This window comes from Arabidopsis lyrata (assembly GCF_000004255.2).
Source record: "Arabidopsis lyrata subsp. lyrata unplaced genomic scaffold ARALYscaffold_5, whole genome shotgun sequence".
In the NCBI taxonomy this organism is placed as follows: Eukaryota; Viridiplantae; Streptophyta; class Magnoliopsida; order Brassicales; family Brassicaceae; genus Arabidopsis; species Arabidopsis lyrata.
The window spans coordinates 14,127,333-14,145,168 of NW_003302551.1; the positions used below are offsets into that span (position 1 = coordinate 14,127,333).

The 17,836-nt window shown below is 36.2% G+C and overlaps 6 protein-coding genes across 7 annotated transcripts; 2 read left to right on the plus strand and 4 right to left on the minus strand.

Annotated features, from left to right (window-relative positions):
- The first annotated feature begins 1,877 nt into the window (after window positions 1-1,877).
- Window positions 1,878-3,868, plus strand: LOC110228114 (putative F-box/FBD/LRR-repeat protein At3g49040). Its single transcript, XM_021024332.1, has 4 exons — window positions 1,878-2,080; window positions 2,235-3,150; window positions 3,224-3,362; window positions 3,473-3,868. Exons 1-4 carry the CDS (start codon window positions 2,067-2,069, stop codon window positions 3,781-3,783), a joined length of 1,380 nt encoding a protein of 459 aa, XP_020879991.1. The 5' UTR covers window positions 1,878-2,066; the 3' UTR covers window positions 3,784-3,868.
- On the minus strand, window positions 3,816-5,959 carry LOC9312008 (uncharacterized protein At3g49055). Its single transcript, XM_002877596.2, has 5 exons — window positions 5,017-5,959; window positions 4,851-4,927; window positions 4,613-4,724; window positions 4,397-4,513; window positions 3,816-4,320 (listed from the first exon to the last, which is right to left on the minus strand). Exons 1-5 carry the CDS (start codon window positions 5,806-5,808, stop codon window positions 3,973-3,975), a joined length of 1,446 nt encoding a protein of 481 aa, XP_002877642.1. The 5' UTR covers window positions 5,809-5,959; the 3' UTR covers window positions 3,816-3,972.
- A 78-nt stretch (window positions 5,960-6,037) lies between these two features.
- On the minus strand, window positions 6,038-10,830 carry LOC9313711 (U-box domain-containing protein 32). 2 transcript variants are annotated; one of them, XM_002877597.2, is made up of 10 exons: window positions 10,412-10,830; window positions 9,845-9,966; window positions 9,539-9,660; window positions 9,346-9,450; window positions 8,938-9,083; window positions 8,673-8,836; window positions 8,217-8,363; window positions 7,279-7,806; window positions 6,457-7,179; window positions 6,038-6,380 (listed from the first exon to the last, which is right to left on the minus strand). In XM_002877597.2, the coding sequence occupies exons 1-10, from the start codon at window positions 10,584-10,586 to the stop codon at window positions 6,198-6,200; spliced, it is 2,415 nt and encodes an 804-aa protein (XP_002877643.1). In that variant the 5' UTR covers window positions 10,587-10,830; the 3' UTR covers window positions 6,038-6,197. The 2 variants fall into 2 exon arrangements, with proteins under 2 accessions (XP_002877643.1, XP_020879988.1); XM_021024329.1 differs by lacking the exon at window positions 10,412-10,830 and having other exon boundaries at window positions 9,539-9,650; window positions 9,845-9,941.
- A 408-nt stretch (window positions 10,831-11,238) lies between these two features.
- On the minus strand, window positions 11,239-12,956 carry LOC9313712 (UPF0496 protein At3g49070). The gene is made up of 2 exons (XM_002877598.2): window positions 12,517-12,956; window positions 11,239-12,409 (listed from the first exon to the last, which is right to left on the minus strand). The coding sequence occupies exons 1-2, from the start codon at window positions 12,563-12,565 to the stop codon at window positions 11,334-11,336; spliced, it is 1,125 nt and encodes a 374-aa protein (XP_002877644.1). The 5' UTR covers window positions 12,566-12,956; the 3' UTR covers window positions 11,239-11,333.
- An 80-nt stretch (window positions 12,957-13,036) lies between these two features.
- Window positions 13,037-15,650, minus strand: LOC9313713. Its single transcript, XM_002877599.2, has 4 exons — window positions 14,855-15,650; window positions 13,914-14,354; window positions 13,628-13,708; window positions 13,037-13,446 (listed from the first exon to the last, which is right to left on the minus strand). The coding sequence occupies exons 1-4, from the start codon at window positions 15,531-15,533 to the stop codon at window positions 13,355-13,357; spliced, it is 1,293 nt and encodes a 430-aa protein (XP_002877645.1). The 5' UTR covers window positions 15,534-15,650; the 3' UTR covers window positions 13,037-13,354.
- A 28-nt stretch (window positions 15,651-15,678) lies between these two features.
- Window positions 15,679-17,371, plus strand: LOC9313714 (signal recognition particle 9 kDa protein). The gene is made up of 4 exons (XM_002875894.2): window positions 15,679-15,871; window positions 16,105-16,173; window positions 16,723-16,816; window positions 17,118-17,371. Exons 1-4 carry the CDS (start codon window positions 15,800-15,802, stop codon window positions 17,192-17,194), a joined length of 312 nt encoding a protein of 103 aa, XP_002875940.1. The 5' UTR covers window positions 15,679-15,799; the 3' UTR covers window positions 17,195-17,371.
- The last annotated feature ends 465 nt before the right edge of the window (window positions 17,372-17,836 follow it).

The following is a 17,836-nucleotide window of genomic DNA, read 5'->3' on the forward strand; positions in this document are numbered from 1 at the left end:
GAAAATTTTTGGCGGAAAAAATTTACAAGGTATTTTAAAGGTTTTACAGAGTATTTACAAGTGTTTTGTAAGATTTTACAATGTATTTTAAAAGGTTTTACAAGGTACTTATAAGGTATTTATAACTTGTAAAACCTTTTAAAAAACATGTAAAACCTTATAAAATAGCTTGTAAAATCTTATAATATCTTATAAATACCTTATAAATACGTTGTAAAACCTTTTAAAATACATTGTAAAACCTTATAAATACCCTGTAAAAAACCTTTAAAATACCTTGTAAATTTTTCCCGCCAAAAAAATTGCGGAATCATTTTTCTCGCAAAAATTTTTTTTTATTTAAAATACCTTGTAAATTTTTCCCGCCAAAAATTTAATGCCAAAAAAATTGCGGAATCATTTTTCCCGCAAAAAAAATTTTTTAGCGGGAAAATTTTTTGGCGGAAAAATTTTACAAGGTATTTTAAAGGTTTTACAAGTTTTTACAAAATCAATTTGTAATTTTGATGTGTGCACATTGTCATGTTTTCTTTATATATTTGTGATATCTTTTATTATAAGAAGGGTAATTTAGTCATTTTGTACATAAAAAGAGGTATTTTTAAAAATGGACAGTCAAAGGGGACATTTTTGAAAAGGAGTATTGAAAAAAGGGCATTTTTGTGAGTCTCCCTTAACAAAAATGTTATGCTGACGTGTCATTCTCATATAGCTTCTCAATCCATTTAATTAAAAACCCAATATTTATTAAGATATTTACAGATTTTGCCATTAGTTTTACTTATATTTATTTTCTACTTAATTAATGTTTTTCTATTTTATTCAATTAATTAAAACAAAAATACAATTAAAATATGCAATTAAGATATAAAAATTTATACCAAATGGAGTACTTAATATTTTGTATATTGATTAATATACCAAGATATATATCATAAATTATGATAAACATAAACATTAATATATAAATGAAAATTTCACTAATCTTGATAATAATTAATATAACACCATTTATCTAATAATATAAAAACCGAACACCTTCAATATCATCAATACATTAAAATTGGTTAATAATTGTTTTGTCCTGCACATAGTGCGGGTTGTTATCTAGTAATTTTGTATTTTAAGTTATATAGTTTAGGGTTTACATAGGATTACTTACCTAAAAACAAGAAAATAAATAAAATATTTCATTATCTTTAAAATGTTTTAGAAGATATATAGAAAACTAATATTAATTTCATATCTTAAAATAACTCATAAATTATAAAATAGCATATAATTTAATGTTTGTACTTTAATGAAATAAAAATTTCATTGATTTAATGTTTATGCATACTTTTTTATAAAATTGAATATGATCAAATTTAAATTAGATGATTTATATATGTAATACTCCCTCCGTTCCTGAAAGTTTGATGTTCTAGCGTTTTAGGTTTGTTCCACAAATATTGATTTTCTAGCTTTTTATTTTATTTTTCATTAATTGATATTAACAAATCGTAGATTTCAAGGCATAATGATTACAAATAATTAACTGTTTTAGATTACTATTGGTTGATATATTATTAAAAATATTTAATAAAAAAAAAAATTATTAAATGATTAAATCATGATTGTTTCTTAATATGTGTGTAAACTCTAAAACATCAAATTTTCAGGAAGATAGGGAGTATATCATATATTAGTTTTTTATATAAATAATGGATAGTTAATATTAGTTTAATTGTATTTAACTAAAAAAAATTGAAAAAAATGTGGTATGGTGATGTATTAAATTCTAGAGAGTCCTTCAACTATTATATACTATGATTGGACAAGGGTAAGACCGTAAGAGTTGAGACCAAATAAACGTATTCCCCCTTTTTTTTTTTCCCGGCTTGTTGAATTCAGTTTTGTTTTGAACCCGGAAGAAAACTGACCTGCTGACGTTTTGAAGCTGAATCGTCACCGTTGTGGTGTTATACCATCTCTAAGCTTTTAGTCGGATTCGTGTGATATAGTCTACGTTTGCGTTTGGAGCACTGAGAAGACATCTTAGCAAATTGTTGTCTCTATTAACGACGATGGAACAACAATGGTATGTCGTATGTTGCTTTGTTTCGTTTATGTTTTTTTTTTTTTCTCTCTCGAATCTCTTTCTATATATGATATTACTAGTTGTAAGCTCTAACCCTAATAAATTTTTGAACCCTAAAACTCTATCTTACGTTCTTTAATTTGTTTTTCTACAGCGAAAGTGGTGGTGAATGTTTGAGCAATGGAGATGTTGTGAACGAGGACAGAATCAGTGAGTTGCATGAAGCTTTGCTTGTGCATATAATGTCTTCACTTCCGACAAAAACTGTCGTAGCCACGAGTGTTTTGTCTAAACGTTGGAGACATGTTTGGGAGACGGTGCAAAATCTCAAGTTTGATTCTAAGTATCACCGTACATTTTTAGAGGATGTTTACAGATTTTTTATGTTACATAAAGCTCTGTTTCTAGAGAGTTTTCATTTGGAAATTCGACATAGATATGATGCTTCGAATGTTGGAATATTGATTGGAATTGCATTTGCACGCCATGTGCGTAATTTGGTACTGGATCTTGACTATATCTTTTACTATGATGATGTGGGCAGTACAGTCATAAATCCGAGTGTTTTGTGTATCTATGATAATAATACACTTGAGACCTTAACACTCAAGCATTCCATTCTTTTAGATTTTCCTTATCGGGTTTGTTTGAAGTCCCTTAGAAAGCTGCACCTCTACTATGTTAGATTTAGAAACAAAGAATCTGTTTGCAACCTTTTAGGTGGATGTCCTAGTCTTGAAGATTTGGTAGTACATCGAAGCTACAAACTCTTTGTCTCTGAGAAAACTTTCACTATTGCGGTGCCATCATTACAGAGACTAACCGTACAAGATTATTACCAAGATTATTACCATAGAGGAGGAGGAGGTGAAGGAGGCTATGTGATAAATGCTCCTTCTTTGAAATACTTGAACATCGAAGGGTTCTATAAGCGTGAATTTTGTCTGATTGAGAATGCGTCAGAGCTGGTGGAGGCAAAAGTCAGTGACGTTTGTGATATAAACTATGAGAACATTCTGCAATCTCTAACTTCAGCCAAACGTCTTTCCTTACACTTTTCACCCTTAGAGGTAAATTTTAAATTTTAGATTTTAGACAATTGGCCTAACATTATTTTGTGTACTAATGTTACCTCATGCACAGATCAAGTATCCTAGTGGTAGCATTTTCCATCAGCTAGTATATTTGGAACTACATACAGATAAATGGAAGAGGTGGAATCTACTTTCGCTCATGCTTGATGGTTGTCCTAAGTTGCAAATCCTTAAGCTCATCGATGTACGTAAGCAATTTCATTAGTCATGACAGCTACTTTTTTTTTTTGTTTTCCAGAACTCCACTTTCAGGTACTTTGTTGATCAATATTACATATTCAAATTGCATTGTTCTCAGCTATCTATGTCTTCCAACAAAGGAAATCGGATCGCCGAAAATGGAATCAGCCGAAATGTGTACCGGAATGTTTGGTGTTCCATCTTGAGACATTCGTGTGGATAGGATACGAATGGCAACGAAGAGATGAGAAAGAAGTAGCAACATACATCCTAAGTAACACAAGATGTTTGAAGAAAGCAACTTTCTCCACAAAACCCATCGAACCGGTAGAGCTCAAAAAATTGGAAAAGAGACTTGAGATGCTCAACGAGTTGGCTAGTTTGGGCAGGGCTTCAAATCCATGTCACTTTGTGTTTGAATCCATGTAAAGTCTTGAACTGTTACTATGGCCACTGGGAAATGTAAAATTCTCAACTTTACCTATCGATAGGATGCTAAATCTTGGTTACATTATGAGGAAGTGGGACTTTATTTTCCGCACAATAGTAACGATTTTTAATACAAGTAAATATTTAGTCTATACAACTATTGTGCTAACTGCCAACAGTACTAGATCATCACGCATCATATCGTAACAATTCTCTGTTGCTTGTATATGAAGAACCACCACTAGCGGTCGCAGCAGCAGAAGCAGCAGTAGGCAAGCGCCACATCGGCCAACACCAAACATACCTAAACTTTCCGCGTCTGCGTTCTGTAGACTCTGCTTCTTCCAATTGGCGGTAGAGATTTTCAATGCGGCTGAGAAGTTGAGCTATTCTTCTCTCGGACAACCGCAGAGATTTCTCAGCTGCTTCTTCTGCTACCATTGCGGCTTTAGCCAATTCTTCTTTCAATTTTAGTTTTCCCTCTGATATGGTCAAGGCTGATCTCAGCTTCTCTACCTCTGTCTTTAAAACCGCTATCTGATTGTAACAATGAGTTTTGTTAGTTATGGGTTGTCTGTATTGTTTTAAGATTGGAAAAGTGAATGAAACTTACGAGTTGATCGCGTACTTCCACTTCGCGCTGCCCTGCTTCAACTTCTAGCTCACAAGCTTCTCTCCATCTACTTACTTCTGATTCAGCTTCTCTTATTACTTTCACTAGCTCTTCCACCTTTGGTTAAGTTAAAAACCTCTCTTTAGTAAGTGATTTGTGACAAAAATGAGAATCTTATTGAGGAAGACAGAAGCTATGTATCCGCAAATACATTACGTTTTGAGCAAGAAACATCTCTTGATTTTGCAGATTGTCGATATACACCGTGTTCTCTGCTATTTTCTGAGCTTGTTCCTCTGTAAATTTCTTCAATCGCTCTTCTTCTAACCTGTCAGAACAAGATGAAAATTGCATTTTTCTTAATTTTAAGATGTTTCTCGTGCATTTATCAAAATCGAAGCTTAACCATAATCCATCATCATCTATGTGTTTTGAGTTTAAGAAAAAAGCTTACCTTGATTCCTCCAAAGATATCTTCAGCTGAGAAACCTCTTGCCGTAGCTTCTTCATAGTGTTCTCTATTGCTATAACCTGTCCTTGCAATAGTTAAAACAATTTTTTGATCCTTGTTTCTAAAACTCCACAAAATCACAAGAATGTGAATAAAGTAATGAACGTACCACACCATTCTCTTCTTCTCTTTCCTTGTCCTTGGCGAGATTTCCCGCTTCTGAGCTCTCCTCTACAGAATCCCCGAACCCGAAACCAAAACCTATTCTCTGCAATCCTCGTCCTGCGATTTGCAGCAAAGCCGATCCCTTCTGCTCATTCATCTCTTTCAATTGCTTCTCTGCAGTTTGTTTCTCAGACAAAGCAGCCCTTAACAAGATACTGATATCTCTGTTCTCCTCTTCCAAGAGCTCCACACTTCTACTTAGCGCTAGCTTCTTCTTCTCCATTGATTCCATGAACGTCTTTAACTTCGTTTCAACCTCCTTGACTAACTCCAATATTGACATGAAATTATATTCCTCTCTTTCCAGTTTCCCCCCTCTTTCCTCTTCCTCTTCGTTTAAACAGCGGATCGATTTCGACAAGCGGTCTTCCATAGATCGTACGGAATCCGAAATATCCGATAGTAATTTGGATTTCTCCTTCGTCTCTCCATCCGATTCACCTACTCTTTCTTTAGAAACTTCCATATCTCTCTTCATTTCCTTTCTAATCATCTCTGCCTCCAAAATTCCAGCTTCAAGCTCACGATTTCTTCGCCTAAGTGCATCTCTCTCGTGGGAAAGCTCAAGGTTCACTCTAATCAAATCAGTTCTCCGATAACTCCCTTCGAATATCTGACTTCGGAGACGGAGAAAGTCAGAGTCTAACGAATAGTGATTATTACATTGTCGGAGGTCATGGTCTTGATCGGAGGCAGCAGAATCCGAGCGGTAGATTCCGGTATCTGTGAAATCCATGAGAAGTGATGATGATGCGATGGTGATTGATGAAATTCTCCATAGGTGAGGACGCAAAGAATGTCTGATGACTCTGATTTGCCATTTACCTAACAGTCAAATGACACTGTTAGAGTAAAACATCTCTCCAACGCTTTACATTTTCTGTTTGGCGGGCAAAAGGAACGACGTCGTATTATGTGTGAATTATACAGTTATGAATTATGTGTAGTGTACAACAAAAGGGAGATACGTTTTAACCTTCATTTCGAATTATAACTGTGACATATACGTACGTAAGGCTTATATATTTTCCATACGTTTAGGGGTCAATTTACATAGTGACAATCTAAAAAAATTGGGAGTTAAAAATAGCAATATTGTTGTCTGAATAGAAAGGCAAAAGTAAATCACCATTGGTTTTGCCAATCTTGGATAGCTAGATGAAGAGCGTGATTTGGTATGAGATTGCAATCTTCCATCTTCAGGTTTGTCATCGGAGATGTATCGTGCCCGTTTGCTAACCATTCTCTAATTGCTTCTGCTTCGTAAGTGAACCCATCTGCTGCTATCAAAGGATCTTTCATCACTTCCTGTGATGCCAACAAACATTAAGTTAGAATTTTGTCTTATTCCCCGATCAAACTCTGTTTAGGCTTTGAAACTCACCTGAAAAATGGGGCAGAGGTAATGAGAAGGAGGGCGGCGTGGAACTTTTTGGTCCGAGTATGATGTTTCTGAGGAAGGCACTTCTGGGGCTTTCATTCGATCTATAAACCGTAGAACCACTGCTAAGTCTGGTCGATTCATTGGGTTTTTCTTACAGCAACGGATGGCTACATTAGCTAGCTTTTTGCCTCGTGCAATTGGCCAGGCTCCTGCTGAATTATCCAAAACCGCACTGATGTTATCGTTCTCCAGAGCGCATTTGACGTCTCTCAGTATGCCAGATACAGGTCTTCTGGTGAGAAGCAGAAGGAGAATGATCCCAAACGCGTATATATCTGATTCCAGCGTCATTTCCCTGGAAACAAAGTAATGTGGATCTACGTGAGGATCAGATTTGTCGAATCCGTCAATCGGGATCAGCTGAGAGATCCCGTAGTCGTTGACTTTGGTGACGAGATTGGAATCCAGGAGAATCTTAGACGGTTTTAGGTTTCCATGAATGATGCAAGGAATGTTTGTATGAAGAAACAGGAGAGCAGAGCATATCTCAGAGGCAATCCTGATCCGAGATTCCCATGAAAGTGCAGGCACGTTGTTCTCAGATGAAAAGCAGTCTTCAAGGCTTCCGTTAGGAATATATTGATAAATGAGAGACCGAGACTCTGGACAAGCACCCATCAGTGTTACCAGATTTGGATGCCTCACCCTGCTTAAAATTTCCACCTGAAACCCAAAAAACATAACCTGTTCATTAAAAGAACTTCGAGGATGTATACATTTATATTTTCAATTTTATTTTTACATATACATAAGATCCTTTACCCGACGCTCAAACTCAAAGTGATTCAGGGATCCATATGAGGGCAACATCTTTACTGCAACTTGAAGATGTTGAAGATTCCCTTTGTAGATACTTCCGTATTTGCCTTCTCCAAGTTTCCATGATGGATCAAATTCATTAGTAGCCTCATTGATTTCCATAAAAGAGTACTCGAGCATTTCTGACCCAGAAAACTCTCCAGTCTCTCCTTTAATCAGCCTTCTCAGTGCGTTTACTTCCTTTACTGCGTTCTCATGATCGATCCGGATCTCATCCCTTTTCTGCCTAAAACTTTTCAAGAGCTCCATAGCCGTATCGAATTTCTCACCATGTTCTTTTTCCAAGTCTTGCAGTTTCCTTATCTGGCTCTCCAACTTAAGATTCTGACCCTGAACCATTTGAAGTTCTTTCATGAATCCGCTGTTCTGCTCTATTACCATTTTTACTTCATGCTTCTCCTTTTCCAGCAACTCCTCCAATCTCTTTCTTTGGCTCGACTCCTTAATGCATAAGCCTTCCAAAGCTCTAGCCTGTGAGATGGAATGACAAAAAAATATTAGAGCTGGGAGAAACGAGTTGGACATGCCAGCGACTTAAGATTCTCCAGCAAAGGCATCAACTATTCAACTAAAGCTCTTTGACAGCAAAATATATAACGCCCTCTAAGGTAAAGCTTACCAAGCTTAAGAAACCAGCACTCTTCCATTTCTCATTTATTGTGATCCACAAACACACATTGATCTATCAACTGAAGGAGTTCTGTACCTAATGTTAGCAATCTACAAATCCGCAGTGAAATATTTCTTTATGTAAATCTTGTTTGCATGTGGTAACATGATGCATTGATTTAAATGCACAACTAGCAGAAATGGACCAAGACTATCACTTTAAACTATCATCTGCAATTCTTTAATAACTGAGAAACGAATTGGAGTATTACCTTGCATAAAGCCTCTGTGGTACTGGCATCCTCTTTCCAATTTTTCCCAGCTTCCCCATATACCGTTCTCTCTGATTGGCCAATATCATGCATGGCTTTATCATACCTATGGACTTTGCGTGCAACATCTCCTTCACGCTCTTTTTCCTGAAATTTGACAGGATCACCCGATTACCAGGTGGGTCAAATGCTTGTTCATACGAAAAGTATTCAGCATCATGTTCACTTTAAGTTGGTCTTTCAATATATTGCAAAGACAAAATTACTATCATAAATTATTTCCACATAGTCACGTTTTAAAAATATCTATATTAAGATCTTGAAAACAAACCAGCAACTGTAATTGTTTGCCAAAGTAATGTCTTTTCACGCAAAGGAAGTACTTAAGCGTCTAATAGTTACTTTATATTCAGCAATCATCGGTAGAAAAGCAAAGATGAAGCAAAATCCTCCTACCTTAACATTTGAGGTAGTTAGTGTATCCGAGTCAACCAATTCTGGGCTAATCGGCTCTGGACCAACCGGCTCACCAAAGGAAGAACTCGAACCTGAAGAAAAATGTGGAGTTGCTCTTGGTTCTACCTTTTCTCTCTCCAATTGACCTGTGTCTTTCTCACCATCTGCACAATTCTGTAACAAATTTACACACAAAGACAGATACAACTGATAGCAAAGGAAATGATATGCTGAGGGACCTTGCAAAATCCAAGGTAACCGCTACCTTGTTCAAGGAGGCTGCGCCAATATCTTAATCTTCTCCTCATATAAGACGATTCCAATTTTTCTGATTTCCTTGTCTCATTATCTGAATCCAGCTGTACTAGGGGCGGCATCGTTTGTCTGTTATTACTACCCTCATTTGACGCCCTGTTTTAGAGTGTTTTTCTTTTAGTTAAACGAATAGAAGTAGAAAACGAAAATAAATAATAGAAGCAGTTAACTGAAGGTGGAAGACTAAACTAAATCCGATAACCAAAGTCCCATGACATGACATTGACATATATTATATCGAAGTTTCTGCAGATGTATATATATATATATATATATATATAGTTAAGCTTTGGAAAGATGGTTATTTAAGACATCACATTCACTCTTTCTGCAACCTTCGAAAAGAAAAAGAACCTACCTTGTAAAGATAAGGTAACCTTTACACAGAAACCAGATATGGCAGTAATCAGGAGCTTTTTTGCAAACGAATATGGCTTTCTTGGACTTTAGATCCGTCATTTTCCTGGCAATACAAATTTAAATTGATTATATAAATTTCAGAAGTCAAAACATTTGAAAAGTAGAAGATAAAATATAGAATCATATCTTACCATGAGTAATGCTTATCTGATGCAGCTCCCATGACTAACCACTTAATTTTGTGGCGAGCAATTAGTTCTAAGATACCTTCCTCGATATTTTGCCCCGCAATGCAAAGTTTATCTGTTTGAACCTAAAAAGAACTATGTCAATTCGTTATATAAACATATGAAAGGGTCCTGAACAAGAATGTCTAATACAAAGAACAGTGCACAAGATTTTTCCCGTTTTTGTAACACCAAAACAGCTAACTGATGGTTTGTGTGAACTTACAATCAATAACAACATTACACGAAAAGAAAAGAGAGAATTGATACCTCAGTTTCAGATAAAAGATGAAGATAAGAATTCATCAGCTCATCCACTTTGGGTTTCTCAGCTCTCTCAATCACCTTGACATCATGTTTTTTAAAGCTACCACCAACAAGTTTCTTGTGCGCTGCAGGTAAACAAGTCTTAACATCTTTGGCAATGGTCAAGAAAAATAAAATAAAAAATGCAATAAATAGCAGCTAAACTCATCCCAGTGTCCTGCTTCCACAATCAAATTAAAAAGGTTTCATCTCTAAAACATATTGGGCAAGCAAACCAACATATGTTTACAGTGCTTTGTACAATGTACATTATAACTAAATCATATTCATCATCATCTCCTTGTGTACTTCTTCCAAACTCTTAAATTACCGATCACGAAAATGTTAATCTCAATGGTTTATCTTCCTCTTGAAATTTCGAGAATTCTCTCAGAAAATTCCACTCGAAATTTCGGTTCTAATTCTAGGTTTTATAATTCAACAAACAGATCTATACATCCAAAAACCATAATTCACCACAAAGAACTAATTTAGAAACTGAGAAAGCGAAGAAGAAGAAGAAGATCTAACTCCAGGAGGCAGCGCGAGCAGTTCGATGAACATAAAGCAAACAAATCTTCTTGCCGGAAAAGTTACGCGCCGCCCATAACACCGTGGTTTTGCTTCTCTCCACATCTTCCGCCACCGCGACGAAGATCGTCTCATCCACATCTAAGACCAGTTCTTCTCCACCGATATCTCCCATATTTTTCGCCTTTTCTCACTCTCTCTATCTCTAGATTTGATAACTTTGTATAAGCATTTGTTCAATTTTGCCAATTTGCAAAGTGACTTTATATAAAAGTAGTGGAAACTCGTGAGATTCGTCGAATTGGAATCGTTTTTATGGTTCGGACGAGTCGCTGACTCGGTTTATGAGTCAACCGATTTACCTAATAATTAGAAGATTTAGGAAGAAAAAATGTTGGTTCATTTTTCCGATGAATAGTCTCTCCTACCCAAAGAAAGAGGTCGACACATGTAATGGATTTTGGGATTTCTTTTGACAAATGTTAATATTCCAAAATTTATATTATTTAAAGAAAGTGTATGGTACACATTGATGAAAAAGACTTTGTCATTTTCTTACATTTTCATTAGTTAATAATAATAATTTTAGATATACTGAGTACCCTTTTTAGTTGGTATATACATGAAATTTGGGATATAAAATTATAAATGATTAAAGTCTCAATGTAAGATTTGTTTTCTCTTCTAATAAATGTAGAGCTTAGACTCTTGTATTTGGCATTCTTATGACTACTAACTAATAGAATCCGAATAATATCCAAATAGAAATCAAAATGTATCCGACCAAAAATTAAAATAGAAACAATAATGTAAATGTTTCTAGGAAATAGGAATTAAAAAATATATTATTGATGGTAAAAAGAAATAATACATTGTAAACCAAAACAAAAGAAATAATAAAATCGACATGATAAAAAATATACTACAATTTTTTTTTGGATTTGGGAGCGAATGAACAATTAGGTGGATCATCCGAATCCAAAACCTCTCTAACAACAAGATTCCTTGCCCGATTAATAGTCATGAAACACAAGTAGATATGTTCTTCAAGCTCATCAAGTTCTTCACTAAAGCTTTCTTCACATCTCTTTAACTCTCGAGCCACTTCTTCACTGCCTCGAACCCGACCCGACCCTCTCCCAACCCAAAACTCAGCCATGGCTCGAACATGGTCCACTTCATCGTTAATCCGAGTTACTAGTCGGCTTATCGTGTCTAAATCACGGCTTAAAATGTAAGTACCTTTCGCAGCCACGTCGAGTCGAGCCGCTGTTTTCGTCAACTTATTTCTTAACCCGGCTGGTTTGAATCGACCGGTTAAAAGAGTCGGACCGGCTATAAACAAAGCAAAGGCGTGAGAGGCTATGGTTACAATCAATGTAGTTGTTAGAGCCAAAACGAGAAGCCCTGAGCTATGAGTTAGTCCGTTGATAAGCTTGAGTTTGGCTCGTGTCTTGTCTCGACTTGACTCTAGCCGTTTTAGCAAGTCTAAACAGCTGGATCTGATTAGCTGGATCCTAGAACCCGACGAGATAAACGGGTCAAACCATTTTGATATCTCCGTGAATTGGTCTACTAAATCCAATGAATTATGATTCTCCGATTGAAATTTAGGTTTCAAAGACTCGTATTTAGAACGAAGACGATGAATGTTTTTAAGTAATAACGTGCAAAGCAAGAAAGCATTTGCCGTCTCCAAGAAGTAATCAGTGAGAAGAGTTCGGGTGGGTCGTCCGACCCGGGATACATCCAGTATCCGGGTAATGGTATTTGGATCCGGGTCTAGGAGATTATGTGCGAAGAGGCGATAGGACATTAGACGAGCTGACGTGGAGGATGATTCAATTGGTGAAGAAGAAGAAGACACCGTGGACTTTTTACGGCTTAAGTGTATGACACGTGTCCAAAACTGATTGTATGACTCTGTACGAAAGGCGTTTGCATATTCTTCTCGAACATCCACATCATCACCATCTTTGGGACTTGAACTACCCGAAGCTGTACCAATAGAGATTAGAAAACGTTTCATAAGAAAATTTTGAACTATTACTATTATTTTTTCTTGGTTACAAACTGAATTGCATTAGAAAAATTAGAAATTAAACCTGTCGATGCGAGAATTCTTTTGATCTTTGATGAAACTTTTATACCCATGTTCGAGATATTGGATGAAGCAAAATCTATTTTGGTTTAAGTTTTAAGGTATTGGGAGAAGAGAACGACAAGAAGGTGTTTTGGTATTATATAGTCATTCGAGTGATATGTTATTTTAATGAAACTAAAATAGTTACTTCGATTGCTAGAGAAAGGACATCTAGGGATTTGTTGGGAAATTGTTAATTTTGTTAGTACTTGTAGTAGGAGTGAAGAAATTGAATGAGTGGATGCTTGCACGTAATATAAAATAGAACCTTCAAGTGAATAAAAGTTATCAACAAAATGTCAAAATCTATCCATTGCTCTGTTATGGAAAGTCTTTACACAAACTCATAAGTCACGTTTGCCATATTTGGATGGTATAATAGAGTTTGTCCAATTAGCTATTTTGGTATGCGAGTTTGGGAAATATATGAATATAGCCAATGTAACCAATTCTTGTTTAGTCTACGAGAATTGGACATAAAGAATGAAAATTTACCTAATAATATAATCCATATAAAGAGTTGATCATTATGTTTAAACATCAATGCACTTTTTGAAGAAGCATGACAAATTGCCGGAACAAAACATACAAAATATGTATCCGACTCACAAACCAAAGAAACTCAAGTTTCCAAGACTCCGAGTCGTAAGAGAAGAATGTGTTGGTACATGAAGATAACTAAGGGATCGAACCAAAAGAACAAGTTATTTGCCGGTGATTCTTCTAAACCCGGTATAAGTAGATGAACCAATGAAAATGACAGAGACAAAAAGGAGAAGATATCGTACGGGTTTTCGGATTTAACGTTTGACCCATTGGAAGCTCTTTCTTGCCTTAGCTTTTCCAGGTTTCTTCCTTTCCACAACTCGAGAGTCTCTTGTCAAGAAACCAGCTGAAACATATCGAAGATGAAAAAGATCGAGATCAAGACCAATCAATTCAACATACATGAACACACATACCGGCTATCAAATGAAAACATTGTTCAGACAATAAGTTGTATCTCTGCTAATGAACGTTAAAAGGACTACACAGATTTAATAACGCTAAGATGCGTGTAGTATCTTGCTTACCAGCTCGAAGTGATGTCCGCATATCTGGTTCCCAGTTTTGCAGTGCCCTGCTGATACCCAATTGAATAGCTCCAACTTGACCTTTAAACCAAATATTTGAGTACATAGTGAATAACGATTAGAAGCAATAAAGCTTTAAAAATTGTTGATATTTGTAAAGAGATGGCAATCTAATCTGTTAACTTAAGACCAAATCCTATAGTGTATAAATCACACTTGCTAAAGAAACTTAAGCTCTGAGTGACTAATAGTCGAAGAAAATGAGGTGCTTGTGGAGGGGTTTTACCTGTAGTACCACCGCCTTTAACAGTGCATTTAATATCCCAACGACCCAAGGTTTTGGTTTCAGCAAGTGGGCGTAGAAGAGCAGCGCGATGATCAAGCATAGGGAAATAAGCATCAAATTCTTTTTCATTAACTTGAAATTTTCCTTCCCCAGGTTGAATCCAAACACGGGCAATGCTACATTTTCTTCTTCCAGTTCCATAGGCTCTACCTGTTTCGTCAACTTGTCTCACCCGTGCTTTGGCAATGTCCTCTTGCATCTGGAGTTCTATCTCAGCTCTTGAGGACTTCTTTGAACTTTTCTCGCGGCGCAGGTTTTCAATCTCAGTCAGAGGAGGCAATCCTTCGACCCCTTGGAAATCCTTCAAGGCTATTAAACTATCTAGCATTTCATCTGTTATACCCGACTTAGCAATAAGGTCTCCAAATGCTCGATCAGGACCTGCAATAGTAAGTTCCAAATCAGCAAAACTGCAAAATTTACTCTACTTCTGGCGCTTGTTTTACTAGCAGCAGAATCAATTACCAATGTGATCAAAATAACAAATTCTTCAAATTATTCTACTGAGCATTGTTAATAGCAAACACACATAAGCACTAAACTGTTCCTTAGCGTCAGTAAGCACAAATCTATCCACTTCAAACACAAGTCTTTAAGTCTTTCTACCCAAATGCTTATTCCTCTTTAACATTCGAGCTTACTCCAAAAACTATCATATCCTCCACTCAGCAAGCATGTCTATCGATAGATTAGTTACACAACCTTTGCTACTTGACTAATCCTCAAATCCAAACCTAACCTTAACAAGGCAAGTCATGTGATCATTATTAGATATCCATTCATCCCCTAATTCCAAATCTAGACACATATTCAAACTACTGGTGCAATGCATATTAAAATCAAACCTTAAGAATCAGCAAAACGAATTCACAAAATCTCACCCTTGATAACCTCAAGAAGCTCCTTCTCCTCTTTCTCAATCAACTCCTTCTTCACACGCTCTTCCTCCGTCATTTCCAAGCTATTCTCAAAGCTAAACGGCACTTCACCTCCAGTGTCAAACACAACTCCCTCCTCCTCCTCTTTCAAATTCCACGGCTTTGACACATCCCATTCATTAGATTTCACCTCTCCCCTGATTCCAAACCCATCCACTACATCTTCTCCAGCACCAAACACAACTTCCTCCTCTCCCTTCTTCATATCCCATCGCTTAGTCTCCTCCCATTCATTGCCTCTCCTCTCACGACCAGTCTCAATCCCTTGACCGACTTCTCCACCAGTATCAAACACAACCTTATCCTCTTCCTCTTTCATATTCCATCTCTTAGGCTCCTCCGGCCATTTCCCATCTCCACCAACAGACCCAGATCCTTCAACTCCAGAAGAACCCCAAGAATCATCGGAAGAGAAAGGACCAGACTTATCATCGTTTACTCCAGTGAAACTCCACGGAACATCATTCCGATTACGACCATTCCCGTCACCATTTCCGCCGCCGCCGGTACTGTTAGTGGAAAGCGGACGAATAAACGAAGAGAAGATCTGAGAATTTGATTTCGATGTAACTAGTGTTACGTAACGGAGATTCGAAGGTCTAAGGAATAAACGAGAGAGCATGATGGTGAAGAAGAACACTGAGATTCACAGATTTGGGAGAAACAAAAAAATTGCAGAAGTTTGAAGAAGAACGGTTAGGGTTTTACTAATCTCAATACTAACGGTTTACTCCGGTTTTATTCGGTTTAATTCGGTTTGATCATCACTCAATTTAATCCCGAAAACACAAATAAAAAGCCGTCTTTTTTCCTCTCTGCTTCTCCGTCGAGTCTCCCGGAGATTTCAATCGCCTCAAATCGAAGAATCGCCGTTAGAGCTGAATCAAGATGGTTTACATCGCTTCATGGGACGAATTCGTTGATCGATCTGTTCAGATTTTTCGAGCTGATCCCGAATCTGTAGGTTTAGCTATTTTTTTGCTCTCCTCCTTTTCGATTACACAATTTACGGTTGATTTGGAGATATTTGGATTGATTTATGGAAATTGAACACAGTTCCTCGAATTTTGTACTGGGAATTTTGATAAACCTTGATAATTGATTTGAATCTCGTTGTGTTGGTGGCAATCTCAGATGTTTCGATTCCAAGTACAGAATTTTTATTTCTAATGGATTCAATTGTTGTGGTGCAGACTCGGTATGTGATGAAGTATAGACACTGTGACGGAAAGTTAGTTCTCAAGGTTACTGATAACAAAGAGGTAATTTGACTGTGTCTAGTTCTCTATGATCACTGCTTCTTTGAGTTTTATCTTATATAATAGTATGGAATTCAATATTTGCTATTGAAGTTGATATCTGATTCGTCGAAGGATGCTTGTTTTGGAGAATGTAATTTAGGGTTCCATGATGATTGATTACTAGAGATATCGTTTTCTGGTTGAGTTTTCATCCTATGTTGTCGTAGTTATGTGGTTACTTTGGGTTTGGTTTGGTCAATGCGATTGCTAATAGGCTACGTTTTCGATATTTCTTAGTTTTCGTACGTGTCTTGCGTGGTGATGGGTTAGATAAGCAGATATAGTTCACTCTTTAGAGCAATGGTACTTGTTGGAGGTTGAAGCATGTTGGTGTTTGTTAGTCAAAGTGTGATACTTTAGAACTCGTTAAGCTGGGCTGAGTTTGACGTAAATGATTGTATCAACTTCTGTGATTAACTAGCTCTTCTTGTTGTAGCCTTCTTGTTTTCATCTTCTCCATTCTTTTTGTCTAGTATATGACCATTCTATTCTACTTTTTATTTAACTTAGTGTCTCAAGTTCAAGACAGACCAAGCACAAGAAGCGAAGAAGATGGAGAAACTGAATAACATATTTTTCACCCTCATGGCCAGAGGACCTGATGGTAAAAATTTCATTCTCCGCATATCTAACTTAAAGAAAGAATATGCATCATCTCTTAGTGTTTGAGAAAAAACCTGCTCTGTTTTATTGAGCTATGAGGATATTTCTATTATGAGACAACGTATCACATCGTCACCAGCTATTATTTTCTCTAAACATTGCTTTTCGCCTACCAAACTTGAAAGAATGGAACTTGAATGTGCATCATCTCATAACGTTTAAAAGGAAAGCTCCTTGTGTGTGGTGTAACATTGGGTTTATTATAACTTACTTAGTTTATTTATGTTGGCTGTATAATGCAGTCGATCTCTCTGAAGTCACCGGGAAAGAACAGATGGAGACACAGCCTGCCAAGAAAGGAAGAGGAAGGAAGCAATAAGTCTCATGAATATGTTTTTGGTTTTTCTTTGTATCAAGATTTTGATCCATTTTTGTTTGATATTTTGAGATGGGTTTGTGAAATTGTGATGGTAGGGTTGCCAAGTTTTGTTAAAAAAACTTGCGACTTTTGACTCTTTGATCGATTAATCAGTATTGGATTAACCTAAACTCAAAATACTAACCTTTTTAACATGGATTTGAAAAGTTGGTCAACTCTTTATAGCATTAAATAGTAAACGTGAAAGACAAGATATGTTCTACACCATTGGTATTCCATTTTTTGATAAAGATTCTTCTTCCTTTATCTTACCACTAAAGCTATAACTAAAATTGTGAATCTTCTATAATTTCAACGTTAAACATTTATATATAACTAGATTTTACCCCGCGGTGTACCGCGGGTCGATTCTTTTATAACTAAAAAATTATTTAGCAAAATTTTAAGTTATATTTGTTTTGTTAATATTTTTTATTTTGTTTAGTGTTTCTGATTTTATAATTAAATTTTGATTTATAATTCTAGGATTTCATCCATAGTATATTGTTTAATATTAATATCGATCCAAACCCGTTGCACCATAAAACCCCGTCCCGTAAAATTAAACATCATTTGTTATTTTTTTTTGAATAATATTTTTAT

Coding starts and splice junctions, on each gene's coding strand:
- LOC110228114 (XM_021024332.1), top strand. Junction 3,151..3,223: donor TACACTTTTCACCCTTAGAG/GTAAATTTTAAA, acceptor CCTCATGCACAG/ATCAAGTATCCTAGTGGTAG. Junction 3,363..3,472: donor CCTTAAGCTCATCGATGTAC/GTAAGCAATTTC, acceptor CATTGTTCTCAG/CTATCTATGTCTTCCAACAA.
- LOC9312008 (XM_002877596.2), bottom strand. CDS start 5,808: ATGGATTTCACAGATACCGGAATCTACCGCTCGGATTCTGCTGCCTCC. Junction 4,725..4,850: donor ATATCTTTGGAGGAATCAAG/GTAAGCTTTTTT, acceptor TTGTTCTGACAG/GTTAGAAGAAGAGCGATTGA. Junction 4,321..4,396: donor TGGAAGTACGCGATCAACTC/GTAAGTTTCATT, acceptor TGTTACAATCAG/ATAGCGGTTTTAAAGACAGA.
- LOC9313711 (XM_002877597.2), bottom strand. CDS start 10,586: ATGGGAGATATCGGTGGAGAAGAACTGGTCTTAGATGTGGATGAGACG. Junction 9,661..9,844: donor ATCTTTTATCTGAAACTGAG/GTATCAATTCTC, acceptor AGTTCTTTTTAG/GTTCAAACAGATAAACTTTG. Junction 8,364..8,672: donor TAACTACCTCAAATGTTAAG/GTAGGAGGATTT, acceptor GTCAAATTTCAG/GAAAAAGAGCGTGAAGGAGA.
- LOC9313712 (XM_002877598.2), bottom strand. CDS start 12,565: ATGGGTATAAAAGTTTCATCAAAGATCAAAAGAATTCTCGCATCGACA. Junction 12,410..12,516: donor AAGAATTCTCGCATCGACAG/GTTTAATTTCTA, acceptor CTATTGGTACAG/CTTCGGGTAGTTCAAGTCCC.
- LOC9313713 (XM_002877599.2), bottom strand. CDS start 15,533: ATGCTCTCTCGTTTATTCCTTAGACCTTCGAATCTCCGTTACGTAACA. Junction 14,355..14,854: donor GCTTCTTGAGGTTATCAAGG/GTGAGATTTTGT, acceptor TTACTATTGCAG/GTCCTGATCGAGCATTTGGA. Junction 13,447..13,627: donor GCGGACATCACTTCGAGCTG/GTAAGCAAGATA, acceptor GATATGTTTCAG/CTGGTTTCTTGACAAGAGAC.
- LOC9313714 (XM_002875894.2), top strand. CDS start 15,800: ATGGTTTACATCGCTTCATGGGACGAATTCGTTGATCGATCTGTTCAG. Junction 15,872..16,104: donor TTCGAGCTGATCCCGAATCT/GTAGGTTTAGCT, acceptor GTTGTGGTGCAG/ACTCGGTATGTGATGAAGTA. Junction 16,174..16,722: donor AGGTTACTGATAACAAAGAG/GTAATTTGACTG, acceptor TATTTAACTTAG/TGTCTCAAGTTCAAGACAGA.